This window comes from Miniopterus schreibersii (genome assembly GCF_964146895.1).
Source record: "Miniopterus schreibersii genome assembly, chromosome: 1".
Lineage (NCBI taxonomy): Eukaryota > Metazoa > Chordata > Mammalia > Chiroptera > Miniopteridae > Miniopterus > Miniopterus schreibersii.
This window is the reverse complement of record NC_138101.1, coordinates 142168035-142181597: the sequence shown is the minus strand read 5'-3', so window position 1 is coordinate 142181597 and position 13563 is coordinate 142168035. Positions and strand designations below refer to the sequence as shown.

Genomic DNA, 13563 nt, shown 5'->3' with positions numbered 1-13563 from the left:
GTGGGTGGTTCATAAATGCTAGTTACCACTATTTTGTAGGACATCACCCGGTGTGCAAAATGTCAGCAAAATGCAGGAGAAATAATGCCACAGTGTTCTATATTTTCATCCTGATGAGAAAATCCAATACATTTACTCTGGCTGTGGAATGTGTGTGTTTTGGCTAAAACAAGAAAGAAGGCTACTAAATGAAGATGGGAAGAGAGGGGCTTTCATATAAGGAGAGAAAATAGATTGGGCTCTGGTCTGGGAAAATGAAGACTGAGATGCACTATGATGAATTTTATGAAGGGCAGGAACAGCATGAATAATAACTTGTTTATGAAATACAGGAAAATTAGAACTGGCGTGAAGGACGAATACTTTGAGGTGAGTACTTGAACAGATGGTTACTTGACGGGGCTTGCACAGTGAGTCGTTCAGTTATGGAGCTCGCTAGCTCAGGAGCTTCAAAGCAGTCTGGATGCAGGGCATGTGCTATGATCCCTTAATTATCAAGGGTAGTCAGGGATGTTTGTGATAGAGCCCTAGTTTAGTCCAGTTCAGCATATGTAACTAACTTATATTAGTGTAGTACTTAGCCATTTCTAAACACTCAGCAATCTTAATTCATTGGATTCCCATGGCAGTGACTGGTTGAGTCTATACCATGGGTAAGGTCCTGCAGGGAAACAAAGGGCGAGAAAGATGACTCGTGTGGAGGGTCCTGTCCATATGGGCACCCAGAAACACTGTAATTAAATTAATTTAATTTGGGGGCTTAATATATTTGGTTCACTTTTACTTATAATATTTTGAGACCAGAGAATTTTTAGTTGTTTTTTGAGTTCAGGTTTGGTATTGTGAATAAATTACAGAAACAAAGTTTACTTTTTGTTATGGTTTTTATAAATCCTACTCAGGTGCCATTCTAATGTCAATAGAACAGCTTATTCTTATATTTATTTTTAGAGCAGTTATTCATAAAAAGTCATTTGATAGCTAGAAGTTAATTTAGAGATCACTTTCTTCAATCCCTCATTTCACAGCTGAAGGAGACGGGTTCCTTAGGCGACATGCTTGGGGTGGCAAAACTTGGACCAAAACCCAAGTTCTCATCTGTGTTTTTTTCTCATCAGGCTTCTTCCCCAGAGAATCAGGGTGATTGGAGTTGAGCTTATTTCTGTGCACACACAGACTCAAATGTGGTATGCTTGGTCTTGGAGCACCCAGAAGCAGACTTACTATGAAGCCAGTGAAGGCGCCTCACTTTCGTGTGCCAACGTTAAATAATTTTATCTAAGACAGTGTACTTTCCACTTTACAATACAGTGCTTATACAGTGCGCATTTCCTTTTCCTGTGCACAAAGTCCATATTCAAGTATCAAGAACACAAAGTTATTTACTATACAGCTGCTTAGCTGTATGGAATTTGGTACAAATTTGGGTCCTTCAATATTTTGTGTGGAACAACGCTAAATCTATGCTCAAAGTTGGCTTAATCAACCTTTTTGATGGTGGGCCCAGAGGGGGCAGCACCAGATGGCAGCCCCAGGCCTTCCTCCTGGCATGCCTCCTGCGCTCTGGGACAGCTTGGGAATGATGAGGTTGCAGACTTCTTCCAGCTCTCTTCGCTGATGTTCAGAATGATCAAGCTAGCTGATGATTTCATTGCGCCTGTCAGGAATCTTCTGTGTGTCCTCATCTTTGATTTTGCCTTGAAGTTTTTCATCTTCAACAGTTGCTTTCATGTTGAATACTTAGGATCCAAGTGAATTCTTGGAAGGCCCCTTGTCCCGCTGCTTCTTGTCTTCAGCTCTGTGCTTCTCAGCTTCCTGGACCATGCGCTGCATCTTGTCCTTGTACAGGTGGCCCTTGTCCTTAGTGATGGTGATCTTGTTCTCTTTTCCTGTACTCTTATCCACAGCAGAGACACTGAGGATGCCATTGGCATCAATATCAAAAGTGAGTTCAATCTGAGGAACCCCATGAGGTGCAGGAGTTATGCCTGTGAGTTCAAACTTGCCAGGCAGGTTGTTATCCTTGGTCATGGCGCGCTCACCTCGTACATCTCAATGAGCACACGAAGCTGGTTGTCAGAGTAGGTAGTAAAGGTCTGTCTGCGCGGCAGGAGTGGTAGTACTGCGCTTGGTGAGCACAGTAATGACTCCACCAGCAGTTTCAACACCAAGGGAAAGAGGAGTGACATCCAACAGTAACAAATCTTGAACATTTTTGCATTTGTCTCCAGATAGTATGGCTGCCTGGACAGCTGCAATATAAGCAACAGTATCATCCGGGTTGATGCTCTTTTTCAACTCTTTTCCATTGAAGAAGTCCTGTAAGGGGTTTCTGAATCTTGAGGACCTGGGTAGAACCACCCACCCAAACAATATCATGGATCTGGGACTTGTCAAGCCTGGCATCCCGAGGAAGGCCCCTCACTGAACCTTGAGTGGGGAGGGGGAGCCGGGTTGCAATCAGGAAACATTACTGTATAAGCATTTCTGGTAAATGACCTAAAGAGATGGCCTAAGAAATGGACTTGACTTTCCAAGGTTCTAGTAATTTGTTGTGATTTTTCACATTCTAAAAAACAAAACAAAACAACCTCACTTTGTACCTATTTTCTATTTGTAATTTTATATTATTTTTCTTAAAGAAGCACCCTTCCCCTGCTCCAAAATTATATAAATTTCAGGCTCCATGAAACCTGGATCTGTTTCTGATGTCCGAGGTATAATCAGTTGGGAATTTCATTTCAGATTTTTATTTTTAAATTAATTTTTAAAAATTTGAATACATTTAATTTTTATATTTTAAGTTAATTTTATTATAGTAATAAAATAATTATTTTTCTATTAAAAATTATAAATCTATGTTTTAACACAAAGGTGGCTCCTTGCCCCTCCTTCCCCACCTCTTAGTTTGTTCTTCAGATTTAGCCACTTTTGATTCCTTTAGAGTCCTCCCTACTTTTTACCTCTATATTGTTTCATAATAACTTGTTTTCTTTAATTGATCAGTTTTATATCAATTTACAATGATAGGAAATTGTTTATTAATAATGGTGTTATATTATTATATCAATTATATATTGACGTTCTGTGATGGTAGCTAAGAATCTAATTTTGTTACTCCAAATATCCTTTCTCTCTCCTCCCATTTTCCCAAAATAATTGTCACAATTTTTGGTTACCTCAATTATCACTATTCACTGTGTAAATATTATTTATAGCAAAAGCAAGTAGTATCCTATGGCATCCTTCCTTGTACAACTTTTTGTTTGTCCTAGAGTTAATAATGATTTTATTATCTTTTGCTTAATTTTCTGTTATTTATCTGAAACACTACCTTTCCTTTCTTTTCATATAGCTTTCTGTTCACAGAGTTCACAATTACTTTGTTTTTGCTTTTACTTAATTTTCTGTGTGTCTAGCCAAATACATAATCAGAACTGTCAACCAGCTATCTTATCAATATTATTTGTGGAAGTGGTCCAACATTTCAGGTAACCTACCAGTCGCCCCCCTGCCAAGACCTCCTTCCACAATTCATCCTCTTGCTCCAGTATGGACTGATTTTTTTCTAGTACCTGGAAATTTCATGTGATAAGCCTTTAGTGAAGATGTTTGGTGAGGATAACACTCAGTGGACCCTTTCTAATTCCTAGGGAATTTGTATATTCAGTATAAACTCTTTTATATAAGCAGATTTGAAAAGGTATTTTACCATACAAGGATGACTTTCATTTTTTAGTTGAGTAGGCTTACATAGTAGGGTGAAGAGAGTACTCCTAATAATAGATAAAGTACCACATCTGGATGCCTGAAATGTCCAGTGAATGAAGTAGGATTTGCAAATATATAATTTAATTCCTATTTTTTGACAGGTATGTAGACTGTAGGGTGAATTACATGAATTTTGAATACCACATAATTATAAAGAATATATTCCCAATTTCTTGTTATTCTCAAACTCATAATGACACTTGCCACTATGAAAACTAGTTTTTAATTTATAGAAGTTAAATATAATTTAAAAACACATGATATATTTTAAATGCATGATATAAAATTCGTTTTTTAATTTTTTTATATGTTTTTATTGATTTCAGAGAGAGGAAGGGAGACGGAGAGAGAGAAAGGAACATCAATGATGAGAGAGTCATTGATCGGCTCCCTACTGGGGATCCAGCCGGCAACCCGGGCATGTGCCCTGACCAGGAATCAAACCATGACCTCCTGGTTCATAGGTCGTTGCTCAACCACTAAGCAACACCAGCCGGACCAAAACTTGTTTTACATACTATTTTTTGTTAGCTGCATTAGAAGCATTTCACAACAATGAGGAGTTGACTGTACTAATTCCAATAACCGCGTCCCTGCCCCCCAGTACTTTACATATGCAGAATATTTGGTTAATTCTTACTCTGTACCATGAAGTAGGCCAATAGCATTGTTTTACTTTGCTGAAGTAGAAATTGAGGCCATTGCAATTAATGTTCAGGTTCTCTTACGGGGGCTTCCTGTTCTTTGATAATTCATTGTAAAGGAGGACTACGGTTTTTCTAGGTAACCCACGATATAAATCAGGGATGGTGCTGATTCTTCAGAGAAGGATTTTTTTTTTTTCCCCAGTGTGATTCAATATGTTTTAATCCCATCCATTTTGAGATTGTGCAACCCAAGTGGAATGCTGTTTAGTTGAATCCTTGTAGGACATGGCCCTGCAGTTTCATTTGATACTTGATTTCCTGAGAACCTCTCTGGAAAAAAAAAAGTTTTTAAATCCTTAAGATCTTGGTTGAAACACTCAGCCCTGATAACCTTCACAGGCAGAAATTAAATATGTTTGATCACATCTTCCTCCCGGAAGGCACTGCTATTGGAATGCCCCTGGCCCCTGTCTATACCTATAGCTTTGAAGCAACTACACATCTCAGGATGCAGCACCCAGTCACCCTTCCTCTTCTGTCTTCAGTGCTATTGTCCGCTGAAGGTTGTGGACAGACATATGAGTGGTGACTCCCTAGGGGGAGGTGTAGTCTGCCCTGTTTGCCTGAGACTTTTTTCCAGTTAAGGAATTGGGTGACGGTGGGGTTCATACTGGGTGTGGGGGGAACAGAGGAACACTTACAGGAGATTATGGCAGGATCCCTGGCTCTTTATCAAAGAGGTGGTTGCTCACTTACCTATTTGATGTTCCAAGATTTATAAAATTGAAGGTGCTTTTCTAACATCTCCATTTCAGCTCAAGTTCCTGATATGTCTAGAGAGAGTGTTAGTGGATAATTTGGTGAAGTAATTAATTTCCCTCAGTGTTGTGGGACTTTTCCCTGTATTTTTTAGGATGTAATTGAGTCTAAACTTGTTCTCGGATGCTGTACATTTCTCCTGCAATTTTGGAGACCTTAAAATGAATGATTTTGCGATTTGGGTGTTTTGTGTAAGGGTTTCTGGGCACTTGAATTTATATTGTGTTACTGGAAGCTTACCAGAAATAAATGTTTACTCAGTCAGCTGACTATGAAAACTTTTGGTTTGTTTCATCAGTTAGATTCAACATCACTTCTCTCTGAGGACCAGTTAAGGAGTCTTCTGGATGAGTGCACATCCAAACGAAAAACCACAACTGGACTTTCTTCAGAAAGAGAAAAGAAAGATGTTGAGGATGTAACACCTGAGTCCCCCCAGCTTTCCGGATCTGTCCTCTCTGAGTTAATAATTGAGTCAGAAACAAAGGCCGAATGCACAGAGGTGGGAGGTGCAACTGTGCCCGAGAATGCAGAATGCGACACATCCAGGGGCTACTATCTCAGCAAAGCCCTGACTGGACATTATGTGTCACAGGCTCTTGTCATTGAAGCGGAGAATATGAAATGCCTCCAGTTTCCCAAGGACGAGGTTATTAGTGACATAGAGGACTATTTTATGTCGAAGACCCTTGGCATTGGAAGACTGAGAAGGCCTTCTTTTTTGGATGATCCACTGTACGGCATCGATGTGAGCCTTTTATCTGAAGACCAACATCTGAAACTCAGCCCTTCAGAGAAACCAAAAACTGGTAAGGCTTGGAGACTGTGTGCTTTGGTGAATAATTCTTACTGAGTATCTCAGTATAAAGGTATTACAGGTTAACACAGAGTAAGACATGGAGGGGTGTTTGTGAGTCACAGGTAGTGTCCATTAAGAGCATACAAACATAACAGTTATCAGTGTTCACATGAGATCAAGGTTGTGGCTAGTACTCTTATGAAAGACATTATTCTTAATGGCAATTAATACATGTCCTTTTTAAAAAAATGTGTTTTTATTGATTTCAGAGAGAGGAAGGGAGAGGGAGAGAGAGAAACATCAATGGTGAGAGAGTCATTGATCAGCTGCCTTCTGCACGCCCCCCACTGGGGATTGAGCCCGAAACCCGGGCATGTGCCCTGACCGGGAATCAAACCTCGATCTCCTGAATCATAGGTCGATGCTCAACCACTGAGCCACACCGGCTGTGCAATACATGTTCTTTTTAAAAATTGAGGTAAAATTGGTATGTAAAATTATGTAAGTTTCAGGTATATAATATTTTAATTCAGTATTTGTATACACTACAAAGTGATCACCACCAAAAGTCTAGTTACTGTTCTTTAGCACATGACTGACCCCTCACTCATTTCGCCGACCCCAACCCCCTTCCCCTTTGGCAACCACCAGTCTGTTCTCTGTATATATGAGTTTGTTTTTGTTTTGTTTTATTTGTTCACTTGTTTGTTTGTTTTAGATTCCACATATGGGTGAAATCATATAGTATTTTTCTTTCTCCATCTGACTTACTTCACTTTGCTTAATAACCTCAAGGTACATCCATGTTGTTGCAAATAGCATATATATACATATATATATGTAGTATATATATACTCCATCATATATATGATGGAGTAGTATTCCATCATATATATATAAAATGTTGATTTCAACAGAAAAGAGAAATTGGTTTAAATAGGTATAAGTAATTTTAATAGACTTGCTTAGTGTTTCAATTTCTAGACTTCAGTGATGAAAATTTGTTCCAAGGAATGAATTTGTAAAGTGCCATATATCATTGCAGTTTTATTAGTTTCTGTATGCAGACTTCCCATCTCAGCTACTCGTATATTCTCAGGTATTTTGTCTTGATCGAATGTCGCATCTTACAGTGGTACAATGATACAGGATACAAATACTGTGAGCAGCTTTTGACATAAACAAATATTGAATTATTTATCTGTCAGAAGCCTAACATATTATGTGTTGTATTTGGCGAATCTCTTTAAATAGCTTCAACTTTTCTTCTAATTTAGATTACTCCAAAATATATTGTCTGTTAAATCTCTATCTATTACTTATTAAACCTATCACCAATTAATTCTGAATAATTCCTCAGTCCTGTATTTCTCCCTGCCTGCTAGCGCTCGCCTGGATATGGCCCTAACCTGATTTCCTCAGCTTTCTCTCTCAGCTCAGATTTCCTCTTGACCTCTGTTTCCTCAGTCACCCAGGCTCCAAAATCTGAGTCATTGCTGCACCTTTCCTCTCCCTTGCTTCCCACTTTCAACCTCAAATATCATTTTTCTACTCTTGCAGTGTCTCCCATACCCATCCCTCCTCCCTGTTACCTCGCTGGACCAATACGATAACCCTCCAGTTAGGCCTTCCCGCCTCTGGCCTCTCCCCTTCTCTGGCCATTGTCAACCGCCACCAAACGAATTCCCCCAAAGGACAGCTTTGATAACCACACCTCCGGCTCAGAAAGCTTCCACGGCTCTCCACGGCCTACTGCGTGGAACCCGAGTTCTTTCACTTGCCCTTCAAGGCCCCCGAATTCTGACGTGAAGTTCTCCTCCTAATCAATTTCTGACGAGTCCCCTAAATGTCATTCAGGTTATAGCTGATCTGGCCGCAGGGTTTCCCGTGTTTTCCTGGGCCTCTCCTGCTGACCGGCCCTTTTCTTCTCAGAAATGTTCAGGTCCCACCCCTTCAATGGTAGTTGAATTCCAATCCCGTCTACTCGGAATGTAACCTTCCTGGGCCCGTCTTTTAAACGTTTTATTTGTCCTCTGAATGTCCCACAGCACTGGGCTCCTCTCAGATCATTTTACACACAATGTCTAGGCCTTGTTATGCCCGCACACGTCTCTTCCGTAGAATTGTTTAACTTATTAATGGTTACGTCTTCTGTAATGTCCAAACTCAGTGCCTGTTTAATAAAGGAAAGAATTTAAATTACCCAGTTTTAGAATAATATACTGAAAACATGGCTCACATTTATTCTCACATTATGAATGAAAGCAGGAGCATCACTGAAGATTTATGTAAGTCTCATGTTCTGTATTCAGATTTGGAACTCTTTTCTCCTTTAAATGAAATTTCACAATCTGTTTTATTCAGCAGCACAATGTACTGGCAACATGCAATTCAATGAGATGGGTGTTGTCTGCCTCCCCCACCAAAGATCTTCATTTAACAAATAAATGAAAGAACAAAATAGGCAAACTTTGTTCTGCTCTAAAATTGCAGTGTGTTCTCTCTTTTTGAACATAGGGTTTTTATTAGAGAGAATGTATCTGCATCTCCTCTTTGCCCCAATCAAACTTACTAAATTGGACTCAATTTGTCATATGTGGGGTCTCATTCCCATGGGATCAGTGTGTGGGGGGTGGGAGGAAGGGTTAGAATGGAGCTTTGCTAAGATATGACTTTACTTCCCTGTGACCGTGAGTCACACTGATGTATTTCTGTTGCTGAGAACATGGAATGAACTAGATGTTAAAGTGATTTAATGGAAAGAAGCTACAGTGGCTTAGCTCTGACTCCACAGGACATGCTCTGATGGCCCCAGATAATCCTACTGTATGATTATGATAACCCTTGTGAGCATGGAGGGTTAAGATGGCATAGATGTGAACATGTGGACCATATTTTATTTTTTGTTTATTACACGATAAACCTTAAGGAATATCTTTGACATTATCATTTTAGTACATGTTAACATATCTGAAGTTGGAGGTTTTTAAAAAGTTTTTACTAACCTCAGCATTTACAATGATTAAAATAATCAATAATACAATGAATTGCTAATCAATTCTATTCTAAAATACTAAATTGTACATTATATGTTTTCTACAAAAGTGAGCGCCAGAACCCCATGTGAATGCAGTTTTCTTTCAAATGCCCTTTGAAGATGTAACTGCACTGAGGAGCTGCAGTGTCTTCAGCTGTGACCTTATATTCCGCCCTTTCTCAGGAAACAGACGTGAATGTGGTTTGGAAGAGGCTTCTGTAAGCGGACAGGACGGAGGTCAGAAAAATCCTGTATCGTCGTCTCTTCCAAGAGCAAATATTATTGATATGTAGTTTTCTTTTTCTGTGAAAAGTATTAAAATTCTGCTTCTAAAAGGCAGAGTCAGATAACACTTCAAAAAGAGAGCCAAACCTAATAGCACCGAGGGCCGGTTTAAACTGTGGTATTGAAAATAAGGATTGGCTTCACAGCTAGACGAATTTTTCAATGTGAAACACATGATTTTTCATGTTTGTGCTTTAGACTTAGTGGTAACTACTGCCTCTGGAATTTCTGCGATTGAGGTCCAGTAATTTAATTTTACTCACTCACTGTTGGGGTTCTAGGTGATCCCTAACCAGCATCTTCTCTTCCCCACCCAGGTCAGAACCCACTAAGGGATAATAGAGTCCAATGAACCGGGTCAAGGAGGTCAGCTTTATTGCTGGTGAAATGTAGGGGACTGTTGTGACTGAGACAGGCGGTGGTACGCCTTCCCAAATAAACTTACACATGCAGTCGGCGGCGGTGAAAAAGCTCGAGCCTCCCCTGCGGAGGCCTGTCCGCGGGGAGCCAGGAGTGTGGAGAGGCAAAGAAGCACCTCTGGGGGCGGTGCTGATTTCCTGGGAGGAAGGGGCTGAGCTGAGCATGCCATTTCTTCCCCCAACTCACCAACCAGATAGCTGGCTCCTCTTTCCATGGGGAGCGCGGAGGGGTGGAGTGAGGCCCAAGGCGGCCCCCCCATGAGCTCCTCTACGTGGAAGTGTGAGGAGAGAGGGGAGTAGGTGTTCCTTGGCATCAGCCCTGGAGACACCTCTGAGTACACCGGCGCTTCAGAGAGACAACGCTCAGGCCTGTAGTTAGTCTGTTATTTAATCACATGCTGAATTGCTTTCTAGATAACAAAAAAGGGATCTATGCACGTACAGTATTCTCTTTTTGTCACTAACCATTTGAGCTAGTTATCAACAGAAATTTATATCATAAAGAGGAACATGTGAATAAGAAATAGAAATAGAACAGGGCGCAAAGGGACCCAAAGGCAGCCACATAGTAAAGAAGGGGCACAGAACTGCACTAATTCTTCAAGGAAAACAGTGGAACTTCCCAGAGGACCCAGCTAGTAAATAATGGTCTTAAAAATTTCTGTAACAAAAGCAAAAAATGAGTCAGATAAGGTTGTTTTAAAAATAACACCCCTAAATGAAAACTGGGTGACCACCTATCTTGGTTTGCTTTGCTATGTCCTGGTTTTAACAATGTTCCTTGTCCCAGAAAACCCTCAGTCCCTGGCAAACTTGATTGCTCTAGATTGAAACTGAGAACATAAAACCATAGATTAATTAATTACCCAAAGGGCAAAGCTAACAGAGTCCAGGCTAGAGCCTCGGCGAGCAGAGGGGTGCCTGGCTTGCCCATCCACTGGCACGGTCTGGCCTGGTGGCTGAGAGCGTGGGCTCTGCGTGAGGCACACCTGGGTTTGAATCCTTGCTCTGCTAGAAGCAGGTGATCTTAGGCAAGTTACTTAATCTCTCCTCCGCACCTTGGTTTCCTTATCTGTAAGATAAGATGGCTTTAATATTTACCCTATAGGGTTGTAATAAAGATAAAAAAAGAAGATCCATATAAATGATTAATTAGGCCAGCGACTGGACTTGGTTGGCTTACATGGATTCAGCATTTAATCAGGAGATTTCCCATGAAAGCCTGGATTTCTGACGTTTCTGACAAATCATCAGGTCCTTCCATCAGTGAGGGAAGCTGAGCAGCAGGTTTTCCCTCAGAAGGCGCGTATACTCTCCAGGAAGACGAGGGCCACCCTTTGGATGCCTGTGATTTCCATCCCATGTTATAAGCCTGTGCTGCTTAGAGTGTGGTCCAATCCCGGGGGCTCATCAGGCCCCACTCCAAACGTACTGAATCAGAATTTGCACTTTAATAGGTTCTGCCGGTGATACTTATAGTGAAGTTTGAGAAGTGCTGTTACGAAGCACAGAGCATATTCCTAACCAGGGTGAGCATCGGGATTGTCTGGGGAGCTTTTGCTCCTTTTATACCTACGTCCAGGACCCCAGCCAGACTTACTGACATCAGTGTCCCCGGTATGGAGCGTTCAGCCTGTCAAATTCAGGCAAGCCACAAGATTTTGCTGTGCATATTTGACAAATATGGGTTTCAGTTTAGATGTAAGGAAGCTAATTGTTATCCTATTGTGGTCCTCAGACAAAACAAGTTTTACCCAAAATGGCAACTAGCCAGCCTGAATATACTTCATGTTGAAATTCTGCCCATCCAAAGGTCTGTTGGCTTGTAACTTGTTTGATGAAGCCAGGCTACAGGTGGATTGACTTTTGGAAAGGATGTAGCATGGGTTTGAAGGGGGTGTGTGCTAGTATGTTATTGCTCATGCTGCCTGAATAGTTAAAAGAAACTAGATTGCGCTGAGAAAGTTTCCTTTGTTTTAATATTGTTTTACTAATTTGCAGCAGAGCAGTGAGATTCTAAAAATAGTAACACTATTAGCTGACTTTTTTTTCTTTAAAGCTATTTTGGCTTGCTCTTAGGAAAATACTTAACTTGTTGCTTTGATGGAGTTCTGGAACTCTCAACCAGTGTGTGCCTTCAGGCCTCCTAGTTATTATTTGTTAAATTACTTTTCAAGGTTGCTAATTGCTTCTCTGATGCTCTTAGTAACATAACCCTCCTCCAAAGTTTATTTGATCAGATTATCAGAGCTGCCCTATTAGAAATTTCCAGTGTTAATTCCCTTTTATAGAAAACTGGTATATATAGTAAGCTTATATTTGATGAACTTATCTTTTCAAGTGATTTTAAACTAATTTTCTTTAATCCAGTTCTTCTTGATATAGACTTTTCATGTCAATATTTGCCACTTATTTCCTCTACCTATTTATAAAATATCACTTTCTCTGTCATTCTGTTAGTAGTATCGAGTGACTAATGGCAAAATGGAGAGTTTTAATATTTAATTGTAGTACTTAGCACTTTATCAGTTATTGGGAACTTCTGATTCCACCGCTTCATTCAGATTGGGTAAAATGAAAAGTAGCTGATGATCATGACTGTAGACTAGACCCATGGACCAGCAGTATTATTACCTGGGATTTTGTTAGAAATGCTGAATCCCAGGCCTTCACACCTACTGCAGCGGAGTCTGCATTTTAACAAGATGCCCCCAGCAGGTGATTTGTGAGAAGCTCTGGACTAGATGGTTTACTGGTCACTCTACTTTAGGATGGTAAAAAGTACTAGCAGATATGGTGGTGATGAAAATAATGTCTGAAGGTATCTTTTCCCCCATCTGCTCAATCCTGCTTTTCTTCTTAAATTTCATTTTGATGAAGATACTACTTGTCCCAGATCGTCTTCTTATCTCTTCAGCCAACTCTATTGTCCTTCCTTGGTTAACCTTCCCCGTAGCCATAGAGCAAGCAGGCTGTAGCTTGAATTCTCTACTCTTTCATGGTGAATGTTTTATTTGGAGACACATATAGCGAGCATGGGATCGTCTGTGCTTTGTATGCTTTTGAGTTTTAGATCTTTCTACTTGGTATCTGCCTCAAATCTCTCTGGCATTTAAGCTATTCTGAGTCCATCCCTTAGGCAGCACTTTTAAAAATTCTGGTTGCACAGTAGAATCACATGGTGAGAGTTAAAACGTGAATGACTTGGTTCCATCCCTGATGAGTGAATAAATAAATTTCTAAGGGTTGGCTGTGGGCATCAGTATATTTAAAGTCAGTTTCTGGGGATGGGGTCTGGGTGATCCTGTTGTGTAGCCATGCTTTCACACCACTGCTCCAGGCTCCGTCGTATTTGTCACTAAGGACATTGGACTAGGGTATCAGGTAAGTAGGCCACAATCACTGCTCTGAATTATGTCATAGTCTTTGAAGAAGGCAGGCACGTAAGCCGATAATCACAGCAGGGCGGACATAATCACAGTGGGGTGGGACAAGTGTAATAGGAGTTTCAGGACAAAGTACTTGGCAGCACTGCAGAGGTTTGATAAAAACTGTGGATGTGGGGAGTTGGCATTTGAGTTGAGCCTCCAAGGATGTGTCGTCATTTACTGGGTGGGCAAGGAGAACACTCCAGGGAGGAGGAATCGCACTTATGAGGGCGCAGGGTCGTGGTCTTATCCCTCATCTTAGGTGTGGGATACTGAGGCCCGCTTCTTATCTATCCCGGGTTCCTCTACACGCTGTTTAACATTTCTTCTCCATGGGCTGACCATGCTACATTTTCCA

At 40.7% G+C, this 13563-nt stretch overlaps 1 protein-coding gene across 2 annotated transcripts in view; it reads left to right on the top strand.

Annotated features, from left to right (window-relative positions):
- The window catches only part of FSIP1 (fibrous sheath interacting protein 1), a 147806-nt gene that overhangs the window by 130542 nt on the left and 3701 nt on the right, over positions 1-13563 (top strand). For both annotated transcript variants that reach the window (XM_081144042.1, XM_081144043.1), the window contains exon 11: positions 5536-6046. In XM_081144042.1, the coding sequence (XP_081000168.1) occupies positions 5536-6046 (511 nt within the window). The remainder of the gene's footprint in view (positions 1-5535; positions 6047-13563) is intronic.